This window comes from Danio aesculapii, chromosome 15 (assembly GCF_903798145.1).
Source record: "Danio aesculapii chromosome 15, fDanAes4.1, whole genome shotgun sequence".
In the NCBI taxonomy this organism is placed as follows: domain Eukaryota; kingdom Metazoa; phylum Chordata; class Actinopteri; order Cypriniformes; family Danionidae; genus Danio; species Danio aesculapii.
Window position 1 is genome coordinate 6,033,530 of NC_079449.1, and position 18,497 is coordinate 6,052,026.

The following is an 18,497-nucleotide window of genomic DNA, read 5'->3' on the forward strand; positions in this document are numbered from 1 at the left end:
AAAGGAGCCATTTTGAAGCCTACCGAAAAAAAACTGCGTCACACCAGTCACAGTTAAATACGAAGTGAGTATGAAAAACCAATCATTTGTATGAACAACACCACGGTAGATGGTACTAGACGTTTAGTGTGCGTGTTGTTAAGCTGTGGTGGGTTCATAGCATGGGATTCAGATCTTGACGACGGTTATGCTGTCGGTAGGCCATTTGTGACCGTTTGGCCATTCCCATTTGGACGGAAATGACATTTAAACATATAAAATACAGTATACTGTGTATAATTTAACTTGGGGATACGAAATACCTGTTTGGGGTGCTGGGTAGGTGGCTATCCTCAATATTTTCGCACTCTTTTTATTCAGAGGACGTACGTTTAAATCAGAAATACGATGTACTTTCAGTTGTTTGTTTATCTAACGATGGTTCGCATTTTCTATATTTCAAGCTATAGGATCTCATAGGATCTCACTCAAACTTTTTACTTCAGACTGCTACATGCATAAATGTCAATAAATGTCAAACCACCACAAATAACTACATAACAGCTGTTAATTAGGTACATCATATTAAAATAAGCAATTATTTCAATAAAACATTTTTTGAAATTAAATAAAAAAATTACCTATTACGTAGGCTACATTTTAAAACAGTCGTTGTATTATCTATAGCAATTTCCAATTTTCGTCTGCATTTTTCAGGCTGCTGCAGTTCGTGCAGCTCTTTATATATGAGGGTGTGCCTGCTTCAGATTTCAAGACTGATTGACATAATAACTCCCTCCCAACATTCGGGCATTCCAAGACAAATCTAGTAATAGGGTGAATACAAAACAGCATATTAGATAAGCCTTGTATTTGGCAAGTACAGACATCATATATTATACAACTTTAACATGTCTAATTCAGCTATTTTAACTTAATGGCATATAATAAAATCGATCATTAATATTTGTATGTTTTGGTTGAGACTGCAGCCACAATATGGATGGGACACAGCCATCCATTGATGAAGATATCCGCTCAGTAACCAGGTACGCTTATTTGAAACTGTTCATATTAATAACAATTGTCACATTTTGCAAATGTACAAATAGCAAACACTCGCACACACACATTTCAGTTGAAACAAAACATTGCAAAAATAATAATACAAATAAAGATTACAATATACAAAATGAAATAAAATTTGTATAAATTTTTGTTTCTTTAGATTTTTCTTGTTTTATTTTTTTTTTATTTCATATTTTTCCATAACATTCTAATTTGGGTGTACTCATTTTGGGGCCATTATCTTAAGTTACTTTGTTAGATAAGCTCCAGATTTGGTTTATAGTACTAACCAATTGAATGTATATGCAAAAATAAAATGTTTTAAAGCATCCTACAGAGAATATTCATTTAAAAGATAGATATGTAAAGGCTGTACTCGTTAATGCTGAGCACTTTATATACACATCTTATAACATGTATACATATCTTCAAGTAAACAAATATTCAGAAAAAGTTTAAATCTATTCTCTTGTTATTAAATTGTACACAAGGGTCTGATTTATTTTAGATTTATTCAAATTGGTTTGTGAATTTAGCAAATAATAAAATATGTGCTTACAAACGGAAGTGGTTCCAAACAAACATACATATAACAATGGAGAGAATTTATTTTGCAAATTGTTGTATATCATGTGATTTTATGTTTTTACCTCTTACAGTTCATTGTCTTCAAAAAAATCGGACTCACCAGACTCCAGCCATGTGTCTATAAAGAGTGACTGGTCAATGGAACCACCACCACTTTTAGACAATAAAAATAAATCATCAGACTCACCGGAGTCCAGCCATGTGTCTATGAAGAGTGACTGGTCAATGGAACCACCACCGCTTTTAGACAATAAAGATAAATCATCAGACTCACCGGAGTCCAGCCATGTGTCTATGAAGAGTGACTGGTCAATGGAACCACCACCACTTTTAGACAATAAAAATAAATCATCAGACTCACCGGAGTCCAGCCATGTGTCTATGAATAGTGACTGGTCAATGGAACCACCACCACTTTTAGCCAATAAAAATAAATCATCAGACTCACCGCAGTCCAGGCATGTGTCTATGAATAGTGACTGGCCAATGGAACCACCATCATTTTTAGCTGATAAAAAAAAATTATCAGACTCACCAGAGTCCAGCCATGTGTCTATGAAGAGTGACTGGCCAATGGAACCACCATCACTTTTAGCTGATAAAAAAAAATTATCAGACTCACCGCAGTCCAGCCATGTGTCTATAAAGAGTGACTGGCCAATGGAACCACCATCACTTTTAGCTGATAAAAAGAAATCACCGGACTCACCAGAGTCCAGCCATGAGTGTATGAAAATTGACTGTTCAATGGAACCATCACCAATTTTAACTGATGGAAATAAATCATCTGCCCACAGGTACAATTTTTCTGCAAATATTTTGCACTAGTAAAAGATTTACCATGACTGAAATGTAATAATGCGTTATTTAAACTTAACACTTTTAGGTCAAATCTGCTGAAAAGGTGTCAGTGTCTGTATGAGGGAACAGTGATGCAGGGAGACCCAACACTCCTAAATGAGATCTACACAGAGGTCTACATCACAGAGAGTGAGAGTGGAGAGATCAGTAATGAGCATGAGGTGAGACAGATTGAGACACAATCCAGGAGATCAACAACAGAGGACACACCGATCAAATGCAGAGACATCTTTACACCTTTACCTGGACAAGACAAAGCCATCAGGACTGTGCTGACGAAGGGAGTTGCTGGCATTGGAAAAACAGTCTCTGTGCAGAAGTTCATCCTGGACTGGGCTGAAGAGAAGGAGAATCAGGACGTCCAGTTCATATTTCCTCTTCCTTTCCGAGAGATCAATCTGATGGACAAAAAGTTCAGTTTACTTAGTCTTCTTCAGACCTTCTTTACGAGGGAGATACATTTAGATCTGATTCAAAACTCTTCTATCATCTTCATCTTTGATGGTCTGGATGAGTGTCGTCTTCCTTTCAACTTTAGCAGCAATGAGACTCTGAGGGATATGACCAAAGAGACATCAGTGGACGTGCTGCTGACGAACCTGATTATGGGGAATCTGCTTCCCTTTGCTCTCATCTGGATCACCTCCAGACCAGCAGCAGCAGATCTCATCCCCTCTGAGTGTGTCCATCGAGTGACAGAGGTACGAGGTTTCAATGACCCTCAGAAAGAGGAATACTTCAGGAAGAGAATCAGTGATCAGAGTCTGGCCAATACAATCATCTCACACCTGAAGTCCTCCAGGAGCCTTTACATCATGTGCCACATCCCAGTGTTCTGCTGGATCTCAGCCACTGTTCTGGAGAAGATGTTGAGTGAAGCAGAGACTGCAGAGATTCCCAAGACTCTCACTCAGATGTACACACACTTCCTGATCCTGCAGACCAACATCAAACATCAGAAGGACTATGAGGAGAAGCTGACAGATGAAGACATGATCTTCAGACTGGGGAAACTGGCGTATGAGCAGCTGGAAAGAGGCAATGTAATCTTCTATGAGGAAGACCTGAGAGAGTGTGGCATTGATGTGGCAGAAGCTTCAGTTTACTCAGGATTGTGCACTCAGATCTTCAGAGAGGAGTTTGGCTTGTATCAGGCGAAAGTCTTCAGCTTTGTTCATCTGAGTGTTCAGGAACATCTAGCAGCTCTTTATGTGCACCTCTCCTTCACAAACCACAACATAAACGTGTTTGAGCAAATGACAAAATCATTTGAGGGCTTTAAAACTTTAAATATACCTGCACTGCAATTGAGAACTTTTAATGTGGGATTGATTGAGTTGTCTGAACCAGTCTGGACAGATGTGGGTGAAATGTTTGAACTGGACTGCAGAGTTGTGAATGAAATATCTGCACTGCATTGCAGAGCTGTGGATAAGGTTTTACAGAATAAAAATGGACACTTGGATCTTTTCCTGCGGTTTCTTCTGGGTCTGTCAGTAGAGTGTAATCAGATTCTCCTACAAAGGCTAATGAAACAGAGAAGACACTTTTACAGCGACAATAAAACAGTTGAATACATCAAGAAGCAGATCAGAACCATTAACTCTCCAGAGAAATCCATCAGCCTGTTTCACTGTCTGAATGAACTGGGTGATTATTCACTAGTGGAGGAAATACAGCAGTATCTGACATCCGGAAAAATAAAAGAGTCCAAACTCTCTTCATCTCAGTGGTCAGCTGTAGCTTTTGTTTTGCTGACCTCAGAGAAGAAGCTGGAGGAGTTCCGGCTGAAAGAGTTTGTTGGAGCAGAAACTAAAGCTGATCATGTTCTTCAAAAGCTGCTGCCTGTGGTTAAAGAATCCAGAAAAGCTGAGTAAGTGTCACAGAGAGCAATCACTTGACAATTGAATATTTAAAGAAACAAATTAAATATTATTTTCACAAATAATATGACTAATATGGATAGTAGGGCCACTGCACTGCACTAATCCAACTCCTCTAGCAAACTGCATATTAACGTTGTAGAATGTATGACATTTTCACAAATAAAAAACTGACCTGCACAAATCCTAAACGGATAAGACATTTAGCTACATTTTTCTGCTGCTTTTTATTGAAGTGCTTTCTTTTGACTTGATCTTTTACTTTCCTCTTCACCTGGGTGCTTTCTCTCCATTCTTGCATGTTTAATCACTTTGGCGGTAGTGCATAGAGGACGTAAATCAAATGCAGCATTGTGACTTTGCTGCTGCTGTGCCTCCTGTCCACTGCATTTGAGTCTCAGCACTGTCACATTAGCTTTCTCAAGTCTCAAGTAAAGGTTATCAACAAAATTTAGCTTCTAGCTAAACTACATGGTTTCCGCTACATTCATTCTTCCATGGCAGGCGCCACACCAAAATTCATCCCGCCACGGCTACATTACAGCTTCTCATTCAAAACATTCAGTCGTTGTTGTTATTCTTTTAATAGCAGGTTATAATCGCTTCAAAACGTATTAAAAGGTAAGTGAATTATAACAAACTTTTTGGTAATCGTAGTAGTTCTGTGCATTATTTGTTTAACCCTTTAGGGTGACATGCTGACTGACGGACAGGTGCGTGATGCGTGAGGCCAGCAAACACGATGTAGCTTTCAGTTTAGATGAACACAGTTTCCATAATTATACTTTATTTATAGATAAAGGTCTAAGGCTCTGCATACAATGACTTTATCTTACTGAAGTTTATGGCCGTTTCACTTTACTTTAGGATGCATCAATGCCACTCTATAAGTCTATTGGGGACATTCATAAAAATTCCTAGCAAATTAAATAAATGTTGGAAACATACTTGTTACATAAACACACTAAATCGCGAAAAAGTCTAGAAAATCGGAACTTGAGCAACGTATATTTGAGTGGGTGTTTAAGAACAGAGGAAATTGGTGCGCAAGCAAAGAGAATCAAATTTATTTTACATGAATTAACTCACATTTATTACATGAATGCGATCTCGAATACTTTGCTCATGGCATTTGTCATTGAAATAACGCCATAGGTAGTTAGTAGATCTGTGTAAAAGGCCTGCCGCCACAGCTGGAAAAAATCCTAGAGGGGACAGTGCACTGATATCATTTTAGAGACATTATTTTAAGGTTGAACTTAAATAGTGCTGCTTTTTAAAACTAGCTATATGATTTGAAAGACTGCTTGTAACTTTTCAAATTTCAGTTACCAAAAGGTAGATTGGGACAACATTAAATCTAAAAACTAAGACTGATTACCCCTAGGTCTGGGCCGATAAATGATATTATATTGAATCACAATAAATTTCATGTGAATAGCAATGATAAGCTCTTGACTTTTTTACTCTATATTGATCCAAGACCCAATCACACAACAGAAATGTGCAACAATGGGAATCTAGAGGTGTGTTGATATTATTATATTTTTGGCTGCCAAAAATGATCGACCACCGAAAATAGGTTATGCTATTTAAAGGACCCTCTAATTTGTGGCTTCAGTCATTGTTGGGATACTCTTTTAAATCTGGAAGAAGTAACAACTGATATATAAATATATATCATTATTGTTCAATATGGAAAATAATTATCAAATAATTATATTGCATTTTTGCCATATCGCCCAGCCCTAATCACTCCTTGTTTAACTGTTAGCTAGTGAAATTAATACTAAGACTGTTTATGCAACAGGTTAAGCAAGTGTGGTCTCACAGAGGAATGTTGTACTGCTTTGGCTTCAGCTCTGAGATCAAAGCTCTCACAAGTGAGAGAACTGGATCTGTCTGGGAATAAACTAGGTGATTCCGGTATGAAGACTCTCTCTTCTGGACTTGAAAATCTTCACTGTAAGCTAGAGATACTCAGGTGAGAATTTCACATGGTCTAGTATAATGTCTGGTAGACAGATTTTCCTTTATCATTCCACCATTAGCATTTATTGCTTACCTTCTTCTAGACCTTTATAGATAGAATCTGCAATTTTATTGTCTTCTGAATAATGTAACTCCATTTTAATATCCCAACTAACTGCCAAATGTAGATTAAAATTCAAAAAATAAATAAATAAATAAATAAAAATGGGATAATTACTTAAAAGACTTATAATATCAATCGCAAATGTTAACAGGAATTCGATATAAACATAATTTTGCCAGCAGCAGAGAAATTAAACACACTTGCTTTCACCAGCACAGCAATCATTAACATATAAATCATTAATAAATTCTTACAGTCTGATAGGGGATTGTTTAGTGTTTACATTCTGCCAAAGGCACTTGTATTGGATACCACCTTCCCACCACCATCAAACAGACCTGTGTGTTTTGATCTGATAGAGTGATGTTTGTCCTTGTTTACTACAGGTTGAGAAGTTGTGGAATCACAGCTACAGGTTGTACCACTTTGGCTTCAGCTCTGTGGTCAAACCCTAAACATATCAGAGAACTGGATTTGTCAGAAAACAATATACGAGATTGGGGATTCAAGGATCTCTTTAATGAACTCAAGAATCCTGACTGTAAATTGGAGAAACTGGGGTAAGACTATCTGATATTCTAACGCAACTTAATTTTAATATACTTTTGTTGTGAACATTTGAAAAAGTATAATCACTCAAGACTCTATTGTTGAGATGTACTTACGAGTGTAAAATTCGAATTATAAAAGGACACGAGGTGCTAGGTGTCAATTCAGATTCTGATTTCCAAATTTACATTTTGGTTTGATTCAATTCTTGATTTGATTCTCAATTCTGGATTAGATTCAATGATTTAACACATACGTTACTGATATTTCTACAAAGTGAATAATGAACTTAATTTGCCAAGCGACCAAAGACCTGTATATTAAAATTTATTTTACTGTCTGGTATATATGGATACATTAAAAGAGATCTAATTTTCTGATTTAATTTTACCACAATATGGAAGTATTGTAAACAGTAAAGCTTTTGGGAATCAACATCAAGTCAACCATTTTTTTTTTACAAATTTATTGAATTTTAATTATCCCAGCCTTAAAATGAAATATTAAAATACACATTGCAGGATCAATGTGAACAAATATAATATACTGTAAAAGGACACCAAGTTAGCCAAGTGCTATTTTAATAGTCATAAATTAATCAATTTTAATCTTAATATTTTAACCCATATAATGGGTACTTGGAGCAATATTACACGATTATTTTTCCAGTGTCCAGTTGTCCTCAACAACAGTGTGTCGTTGTTCTCCACAGGTTAAGCAATTGTGGAATCTCTATTGAAGGTTGTGCTGCTTTGACTTCAGCTCTGATAATAAACCCATCACATCTGAGAGAGCTGGATATCAGTAGAAATAGTCTTGGAGACACAGGACAAGAACTGCTCACCTCTCTTTTGAACTCTCAACATCACAAACTAGAGAAACTACTGTAAGTACTAGTAATCATTTTAAATAAATCTTATTTCATATTTAATTACACAATGGTAAAGAAAGGTGTGTGAAACCTTTGTAGGCAGATGGTTTTCTGCATTAATTGATTATAAAATGTCATTTGACCTTTGCTAAAGTTAGAATTATAAGAGAAGACGTTATTATAGCAGGGCTCACACTACTGGAGTTTTAGACCAGTTTATGCCTTATTCATACCTCCAAACAATTGGAGTAAAAAGTCTTGTCCAGAGCCTCTTTTCTGTTATGATGTTTAGATTATTTGGTAATGTGAGGCCTTTACAGGGTGAGTATTAAACCGTCCAGTATGCTCACAATTGGATAAAAATTGTCTGAGTGTAGAATAAAGCACTGTTTTATGCAGTATTATAGTGTTATGCACATGTATGGTGTGATAATCGAATAATAATGTTTATTTTACAGCACTTTTCCAGAGCTTAAAGCACTTACGATACGGAAAAAATAAAAAGACAAATACACTAGGGCTGTCAGTGTGGCTGAAAACCTAAATTTGAATTTATTTCTTAAATATAAGCAAAATTCAAATTACATTTAAATTCTGAAAGCAATAGTTCGGGCCCTATCATACACTCGGCGCAATAAGTCGCAAGATGTGTTTGGCACAATTTGTTGCTATTTTTAGACCAGCGCAACAGTAGTTTTCACATTTTGCGCCACGTTGTTTAAATAGCAGATCCATTTGTGTCACTTCGTAGACTCATGGGTGTGCTGGTCTATAAAAAGGTGTGTTTTAAGGCACATTGTTAGTGCGTTGCTATTTTGAGGAAATGAAATACACTGTGTAATTGACCAACTAAAAGCAGGTCTAAAGTCCAGCGCAGAGCACATTAGTTGTGCACCTTAAACGCGCACACATTGCTTAATACACACAGGATGTATAGCAATACACAAATATCTTCATTCATTCATTTTCTTGTCGGCTTAGTCCCTTTATTAATCTGGGGTCGCCACAGCGGAATGAACCGCCAACTTATCCATCATTTGTTTTACGCAGCGGATGCCCTTCCAGCCGCAACCCATCTCTGGGAAACATCCACACACACTCATTTACACTCATACACTACGGCCAATTTAGCCTACCCAATTCACCTGTACGACATGTCTTTGGACTGTGGGGGAAACCGGAGGACCCGGAGGAAACCCACGCGAACGCAGGGAGAACATGCAAACTCCACACAGAAACGCCAACTGACCCAGTCGAGGCTCGAACCAGCGACCTACTTGCTGTGAGGCGACAGGACTACCTTCTGCGCCACTGCGTTGCCACAAATATATTTACATATGAAAAAAAAATTAAAGCATTAAAATGTTACAAAAAATATTTTCTACATAAATATAAAAACCACTTTTTTCAGTTTATTCATGACAATTTGCATTTGTTATTTGCATGTTATTATTAGCAGTATCATTTATTATATGTATATTTATTTTCATAAAATCAAGTTTAGATTTGTCCACCTGTCGGGTTTTGGTGACGTCTGCATCACCAAATGGAGCATAAGAACAGGACGTGTGTTTGGATATAACTTGATCACACTTCCTTATTATAGTTCATTTATTCCTTTGCTGTAAGTTAGAACTGAATTTAGAAATAGTTTTGAAACAAACCTTTGTGCTTAACAAACAAAATTAAATATGTAGGCTAATAGATGTCTTCAGTGGAGTGCGTACAACACTGTTTCCTTATTCACAAAAGTAAAAGAGTAAAGTAAAAATTTTAAGTAAAGAGAAAGTAAAGATGCTGAATGGAGGAGGCTCGTTCTCTATCCTTACGCTGCAGATGCTCTTTTTTAACTGTTTTCTCGATAGTGAAGCATTCAGTTTGTCCACTTACAAATTCCGCCATTTAAACAGCAAATGTACCATAGTGTGACGCAACTGACTCCTAAAGGGAATGGGAAATGAGACAGCACGTTATGCTCAAAACACACTAATATCTCATTAAGAGAATAACCACAACCCTGCTTGATCATGCGCCACAGCGCAGAGCGTATTTTTCCGGCTTTAAAATAGCAAAAGTGGAATTGGACACGCCCTTAATGCTTTTGCACTATGCATTTTGGACTTTGTGCCTAGATCATTTAGGTAGAGCCCTTAGTGTTACAGGAAAAGTATTGTATTGTCTGCTATGCACACAAGAGGGCACAAGTGAGCACAATCTGCAAAAACACAACAAACAAGCATAGATAGTATGTGTGCAGCGTATTTACACGAGAAGTCATTCTTTGAATCAGTCTTAACATTTTAACTGTGATGTTCCATGATTTTTAAATCTCATAGTGTGTAAATGTTTGAGATTTGAGAGGTGATGCAACCAGACTTCATAATCAGTTGAGATTCCTGTAGGGTTGGCCCACCTTAACTACAGTAACAACCTACAACTTTGTTAAACACTTCCTTAAACATTCACAGTACTAAAAGTTAAGAGATGAGAAAGAATTGATTGTATTACACTTAATATACTGTATATATTATTAGTCAAACTGATTCTAAGTACAAAAAATCACTCATTTAAAATGGAGTGAACTGATTTGACTTGCTGTGGGCATGATTTTTGGTTTTATTCGGGAAATTTCATTTTAGTACATCAATAAATTACAGGTCATACAGTTTTCCTTTCTTATGTTATGTTTGAGACTTTGCTATTTTTAACTAACTGGCTGTCTTGTGTGTTTTATTTTAGGCTTCACAAGTTTCCGATGACATACACATCTCTGCCCAGCTCCCACTCTCCAGAAATGTTTCCACAGAGATTCCGGACCCACAATCTAAAGGAATGATTTTTTTTACACATGCTAGGCTATGCATATATTGCAGCTAAGGAAGTTCAGGAAGGAAGTTCAGCTGAGGAAGTTCAACCTGCCACAGGAGCTGCTCGTACAGTTCTACTCAGCTGTCATCCAATCCATCCTCTGCACTTCAATCACCGTCTGGTTCGGCTCAGCTGCCAAACCCGACCTCTGTAGACTACAGCGAATAGTCCGGACTAGTCCGGAATAGTCCCTGTAGACTACAGCGAATAGCTGAACGAATCACTGGCACAACCCTTCCTACACTTCAAGAACTGTACTCTTCCAGAGTGAGTAAAAGGGCTCGCAAAATCACTCTAGACCCCTCACACCCAGCACACTACCTGTTCAAACTGTTACCGTCTGGTCGGCGCTTTTTTCCTCAGGCTGTCTACCTTATGAACAGTTAAATATTCCCCTACTGTGCAATAAATATGTGCAATACTTTATCATACACACTTGTACACAGCACCTTATATCAATATACAATGCAATACCTTCTACATTCGCACTTGTACACAGCACCTTATAACCTGTATATTTATAACAATCTGTACACACAACTCAACATCCAGGTTTCTTGACTAACCGCATCTGTTTAATGTTCATCATTTTTTATTATTATTATTTTATTTTGTCACTTTATGTACACTGGAAGCTTCTGTAGCCAAAACAAATTCCTTGTGTGTGTGAAGCACACTTGGCAATAAAACTGATTCTGATTCTAATGCAATTTGTTTTCATCAACAGTTAGTGCGTCTTATCTGCACGCAGCCTGATTTTTCTACTAGAACCCCTTCTAATTAACACCAAATGAGTAGTGCAAAACATAACGCAGAAACACCAAGGTGCAAAATGATTTACGTCATTGTTTGTTCCTGAAGCGCGTGGAAGCACGCAGCCAGTATCCGACCAGCTCTAGTTCACGTGTGAAAGAACAAGACGTCAGCAAAAACTAAAGGCTGATTTATACTTCTACGTCAAGTGCACACGTATGCTCTGACACAACCTTCGGGTGGTCGCATAGCCTTCGCCGTGGCTGCCGCTGACACGCACCTCTCAAAAAATGTAACTACACGTCATAACGATGCGTGGCGCAAGCTTTGTGATTGGTCGGCTTGGTAGCACTGACAAGTGGGGGCGGTGCTGAGAGCTGCGAGCCTGAAGGAGCGAGTGCGGAGTCCCGTGAAGGAGCTCCAGATAGAAACTTTAGTTTTGTGTTTACCTCATGATTAAAGTTGTTGCACGTCCGCCGGTTCCTGCCCCTGAATGAGTGAGTTTGAGCTGCTTGTATATTAAAAAACAAAACACCCTTGAAAAAACTCGACAGAGAGGAACATAAACACCTACTGCCAGCTAGTGTGTCGGAAGTGTTATTGCAGAGCAACACAAACAGTACGCAGAAGCATAAATGCATGGCAGGCGCCGTGGGTCACGCCGATCTCGACGCAGAAGTATAAATCAGCCTTGAGTGTGAAAGGCAAGACATTAGCAAAGAGTGTTTGTAAAAGGCAATGTTAGCGATGAGCAGTAAACGTTAGCAAAGAGCATGTAGACATTAGCGCAATGATTAATAAAAACATTATTAGACATTAATAAAGAACAGGGCGGCGCAGTGGCGCAGTAGGTAGTGCTGTCGCCTCACAGGTCGCTGGTTTAAGCCTCGGCTGGGTCAGTTGGCGTTTCTGTGTGGAGTTTGCATGTTCTCCCTGCGTTTGCGTGGGTTTCCTCCGGGTCCTCTGGTTTCCCCCACAGTCCAAAGACATGTGGTATAGGTGAATTGGGTAGGCTAAATTGTAGTGTATGATTTCCCAGAGATGGGTTGCGGCTGGAAGGGCATCCGCTGTGTAAAACAAATGCTGGATAAGTTGGCGGTTCATTCCGCTGTGGCGACCCCAGATTAATAAAGGGACTAAGCCGACAAGAAAATGAATGAATGAATGATAATAAAGAACATGAGGGTGGCGCAGTGGGTAGCGCTGTCGTCTCACAGCAAGAAGGTCGCTGGTTCGAACCTCGGCTAGGTCAATTGGCATTTTTGTGTGAAGTTTGCATGTTCTCCTCATTTCTCATGTTCTCCTCCGGGTGCTCCGGATTCCCCCACAGTCCAAACACATGCGCTATAGGTGAATTGGGTTAGTTAAATTGTCCGTAGTGTATGTGTGTGATTGAGAATGAATGGTTATTCCCAGAGATGGGTTGCATCTGGAAGGGCATCCGCTGTGTAAAACACATGCTGGATAAGTTGGCGGTTCATTCCGCTGTGGCAACCCCTAGTTAATAAAGGGACCAAGCTGAAAAGAAAATGAATGAATAAACAACATGTACAGTAGATATTAAGGAAGAGCGAACAAAAAGACGTTAGCGAAAATCATGTTAAGCAAGATGTTAGCTAAAGAGGGTGCAAAAAAGAGCATGTTTGTAAGGCAAGTATGAGTGCTGTAGCAGGGGAAATTAGGACTGGTGTTTGAACCATACCGTGGACTTTAGGGGAGTCCACTTTTTTTAATTAGCTGTGATGTGGGGGGTTTATGGAGGTTAGTGGAGTGGAGTCTTTCGTGTTTCAACTGTATGCACTACTTGATTTATGCAAGTACTATATTGGATAAACTGCTGATCTTTATGACGCTGCCTAAAATAGATGTTCTCTCATTTCAGTTGTATAGATTTTGCTGTTAGAAAAGCATCTCTTTTGGCACTTGGGGGTTGGCCCACATGGAATCTGTGTGCGCAGGATTCTGCAGATGATTTCCGCAGATTTTTAGCCCATCATTAATTCTGTTTATTTACTTGTGTAAATGTGTGTAAATCTATATTTATTCAGTTTTTAGATTAATTACAGTAATAATATTGACTAATATAAAATGTTCATCTGATTTATGTACAATGCAGTTTGTACAGTAATATTTTCTGTCTTTTAGTAGATATATTATATATGAGACTCTCTATGTTTACCAAATTAAGTGAATCTAATTGGATTTGCATTTTAAACCTTAAATAAAAGTTTAAAAGGTATTACTTTTTTATTTCATATATTAAGGTTTTAGTTATGATATTCCCAAAATAATTCTGCAGAAATCCGCATATTTTTACCAAAATTCTCCTCAAAAAAACCCATATAGCCCATATAGGCTAACGCAGTATGACATTAACAAAGCATTTCATTAGAGGTATTAGAGGGACAGTACAATAGCATTAGCTCATTCTTCCCAAATGTTTCTGAATAGTTTCATGTATTCATCTACTTCAAACTTATTTGTATATGTCCATTTATTTGTACAATACAGAGAAAGAACACTGCACTGTAGAACTCTAGGTCTACTAGAAATAGGATGTTTAAAAGTAAGAGCATTTCCACAATCACAATGCGAAGGGATCTCAAGAGATTAGGACTTAACAGCTGTGTAGCCTCAAGAAAAACACTTATCAGAGGCTAATTGGACAAACAATTCGCTAAGGAGTATAAAGGTTGGACATGGAGCAATGCATGAAGGTCATGTGAGTCAAGATTTACCATGTTCTAGAGTGAGGGGCACATCAGGGTAAGAGGAAAGTAGCCTACCATTACAGTTCTGGGGCAGTGCTATGAGTTCAAGGCTCAGCAGCATTATGTGTCCAACACGTGGTCAGCTGACAAGCTGAATATAATAAATGACCAGCTTATTCCATCAATGGATTTTTTCTTCCCTGATGGCACGGACGATAATGACGATGCCAATGATTCATCGTGCGCAAATTGTGAAAGAGTTTTTTTCACATGGATTGGCCACCACAGAGTCCAGATTTAACCCTATTGAGACTCTTTGGGATGTGCTGGAGAAGACTCTGCCATCATCAATACAAGATCTTTGTGAGAGAAAAAAAGATCTTTGTTTTACTGCTCTATTTCAGGTATAAAGGCTTTTTTATTTGCCAAACATTTAAAACACTATCCTGTGCAGGATCATAACTAAATACAGTGACACCACATATTTTTGTTTTTGTGTATCCCATATATACACGGAATATACAGTTGAAGTCAGAATTATTTGAACCCCCCCCCCCCCCCCCCTTACCCTAACCTGCCTAGTTAGCCTAATTAACCTAGTTAAGCCTTTAAATGTCACCTTAAGCTTTATAGCTTAATAGCTGTCCTAATGCCCTAGTATAGTGACGGGGGCTCTATACTGCTCAGTGAGATGTTAAATCGAGGTCCTGACTCTCTGATGTCATTAAAAATCCCAGGATGTCCTTCGAAAAAGAGTAGGGGTTTAACCCCAGCATCGTGGCCAGATCTGCCCACTGGCCTCTGTCCATCATGGCCTCCTAACCATCCCCATATAATAATTAGCTTCATCACTCTGTCTCCTCTACACCAATCAGCTGGTGTGGTTCACGGTCTGGCGCAAAATGGCTGCCGTCGCGTCATCCAGGTGGATGCTGCACACTGGTGGTGGATGAGGAGATCCCCCCTATGTGTAAAGCGCTTTGAGTGCCCAGAAAAGCGTTATATAAATATAAGGAATTATTATTATTATTATTATTATTATTATTATTATTATTATAGAAGTGTCTTGAAAAATATCTAGTCAAACATTATTTACTGTCATCATGGCAAAGATCAAATAAATCAGTTATTAGAAATTAGTTATTAAAACTGTTATGTTTAGAAATGGGGAGGGGGGGCTAATAATTCTGACTTCAACTGTATATATAGTTATATAATTTTTTTTCTCTTAATATCTCTGCATATACAGGACTACAATGTAGCTGTTTCAGTGCAGCTTTATGTAAAGTGCTGTATATGAGCACACCCCTCACAAATCTCTCATTTAAATCATTATTTTCTATAGGATGCTTTACAATATAATACTTGTGCATATACATACTGTAGGTTAGTCACATGTTTTGTATGAATTTAGATGCATTATTTTTTTATTTCCAAAGATGTTCAGTGACAAAAATATTATTTTAATAAATCTGTTTGATGAATCAGTTTAATTCAAATGCACCAAAATCTATTAAAATATGGGGTGTACTTATTTATGCTGAGCACTGTAGCACATCTTAAAATGTATATGATGTTATAGCAATGAATTAATGTATGCATGCTAATTCATGTAGTGAAAAACAATGATTTAACATAGATTTGTACTGATTATATTATATTGTTACATTAAATGTTTTCACATGTATCTGTTAAGAAATATTATGAAACTACTTTTTAAAAATGATAAGTAGTTTTTTAATTACAAGCTAATTAGCTTCAGTCAGCAGACAGCGAGCTCCCAGTTTACCGCATTTGCTTTAACTGTCTCTGCAGCTTCATACATTGATTTACTATCATGAATATAATCTTCTGAACCTTTTCTATTACAAATTGTGTATATTATTCAGCTTAATTCCAGATACGGTCCTCAAATAGCCGGGATTACAACTGGATGGTCACGTCTTCCCCAGCTTCAGCAGCGCATTCGCACTCCGAGATCGATGCTGCACTCTCGATAAGAGCAATCAAAATTGTATGTATAATATTTTTTATTCCTTACAGTCTATTGAGTTACATCAGTGATGTTTCCAGTAAATTTATCCCAAATAAGGTCTTCAAACGACCCCTAAACTGACTTGTGGGTTACCGACGCTAATCATGCAGTCAGCAGACAGGGAGCTCCGCGTTTGCTTTAACTTTCTCTGCAGCTTTATACATTGATTTATCATCATGAAAATACTCTTCTGGACCTTTTCTATTACAAATTGTGTATATTAGTCATTTTATTTCCAGATACGGTCCTCAAATGGCCGGGATTACAACTGGCTGGTCAGGTCTCCCCCCAGCAGCTCTGTAAGAGTTCAGTAAAGTTAGCAGTCAAGTCAGATTCGCATTTTCCGGATCAATAACTCATGACCGAAACATTGTTCCTACATAAATAGGACCTCTTTTCAACTGTCGCAATGTATACAATCACCTACAACCTTATTTTTCTAAAAATGAGCATTCCTACGCGCTGGACGCATTATATTGATCTCTATGCGCAGGCTGTGAAGAGAGACCGATCCTTAGGTACCGTCTACAAAGAGCAAAACGCGAAAACCAATACTACAAAAGCTGTCAATAACTTCCCTCTAACACATTATACTGCCATAAAATTCAGATCACATGTCAGTGTTGTCCTGCTGGTTATACTACAACACTTTTTAAAAAAAAACAATTTTGCATATTTTTTATTAATTTTTGTTATAAATTTTTAATAACTTCACTGTAACGCTGCATTTTCACAAAATTCAATTCACTTGTCGCTGCTGTCCTGCTAGTTATATTACAACACTTTTTTTATTATGAAAAAACAGCCATTATTGGTGAATAATAAAAATTCATAAAAATCATGCAAAACATTCATTCATTCATTTTCGGCTCAGTCCCTTTATTAATCCGTGGTCGCCACAGCGGAATGAACCGCCAACTTATACAGCACGTTTTATGCAGCGGATGCCCTTTCAGCTGCAACCCATATCTGGGAAACATCCATACACACTCATACACTACGGACAATTTAGCCTACCCAATTCACCTGTACCGCATGTCATTGGACTGTGGGGAAAACCGGAGCAAACCCACGCGAACGCGGGGAGAACATGTAAACTCCACACAGACCCAACTGACCCAGCCAAGGCTCGAACCAGCGACCTTCTTGCTGTGAGGCGACAGCACTACCTACGGCGCCACCACGTCGCCTCATGCAAAACAGTTTTTTTAAACAGGTGTTGTAGTATAACCAGCAGGACAGCAGTGATGTGTGATCTGAATTTGGTGAAATACGGTAATTTACAGTAAAATTATTGAACATTTTTTCATAATAAAAATTTATTAAAAATATACAAAATTGTTTGTATATTTGATGATGAATTTTGATGATGAATTTTATGGCAGTATACTGTGTTAGAGGGAAGTTATTGACAACTTTTGTAGTTTTCGCGTTTTGCCCCTAAGGATCGGTCTCTCTTCACAGCCTGCGTGTAGAGATCAATATAATGCGTCCAGCGCGTAGGAATGCTCATTTTTAGAAAAATAAGGTTGTAGGTGATTGTATACATTGCGACAGTTGAAAAGAGGTCCTATTTGTGTAGGAACAATGTTCGGTCATGAGTTATTGATCCGGAAAATGCGAATCTGTTGCTAACTTTACTGAAGTCTTACAGAGCTGCTGGGGGGAAGCATGACCAGCCAGTTGTAATCCCGGCCATTTGAGGACCGTATCTGGAAATAAAATGACTAATATACACAATTTGTAATAGAAAAGGTCCAGAAGAGTATTTTCATGATGATAAATCAATGTATAAAGCTGCAGAGAAAGTTAAAGCAAACGCGGAGCTCCCTGTCTGCTGATTGCATGATTTGCGTCGGTAACCCACCAGTCAGTTTTCAGGTCGTTTGAAGACCTTATTTGGGATAAATTTACTGGAAACATCACTGATGTAACTCAATAGACTGTAAGGAATAAAAAATATTATACATACAATTTTGATTGCTCTTATCGAGAGTGCAGAGAAATGTCGATCTCGGAGTGCGAATGCGCTGGGGAAGCTGGGGAAGATGTGACCAGCCAGTTGTAATCCCGGCTATTTGAGGACCGTATCTGGAATTAAGCTGAATAATATACACAATTTCATAATAAGAAATCAATGCAACAATGTGTAACGCTGCAAAGACAGTTAAAGCAAATGCGGTAAACTCGGAGCTCGCTGTCTGCTGACTGAACCCACCAGTCTGAGAGAGTGAAA

General features: G+C 38.0%; 1 protein-coding gene across 6 annotated transcripts in view; it reads left to right on the forward strand.

Moving 5' to 3' along the window:
- Positions 1 to 18,497, forward strand: part of nlrc11 (NLR family, CARD domain containing 11) — a 45,964-nt gene continuing 27,467 nt past the window's right edge. The window contains exons 1-9 of one of the 6 annotated variants that reach the window (XM_056473935.1): positions 1 to 64; positions 697 to 816; positions 965 to 1,028; positions 1,707 to 2,432; positions 2,522 to 4,369; positions 6,190 to 6,363; positions 6,861 to 7,034; positions 7,736 to 7,909; positions 10,634 to 11,467. In XM_056473935.1, coding sequence (XP_056329910.1) covers positions 979 to 1,028; positions 1,707 to 2,432; positions 2,522 to 4,369; positions 6,190 to 6,363; positions 6,861 to 7,034; positions 7,736 to 7,909; positions 10,634 to 10,730 — 3,243 coding nt within the window. In that variant the 5' untranslated portion in view covers positions 1 to 64; positions 697 to 816; positions 965 to 978 and the 3' untranslated portion in view covers positions 10,731 to 11,467. Of the gene's footprint in view, positions 65 to 696; positions 1,029 to 1,706; positions 2,433 to 2,521; positions 4,370 to 6,189; positions 6,364 to 6,860; positions 7,035 to 7,735; positions 7,910 to 10,633; positions 11,468 to 18,497 lie in introns of those variants that run through there. The other 5 variants (XM_056473937.1, XM_056473934.1, XM_056473936.1 and 2 more) reach the window with 5 other exon arrangements.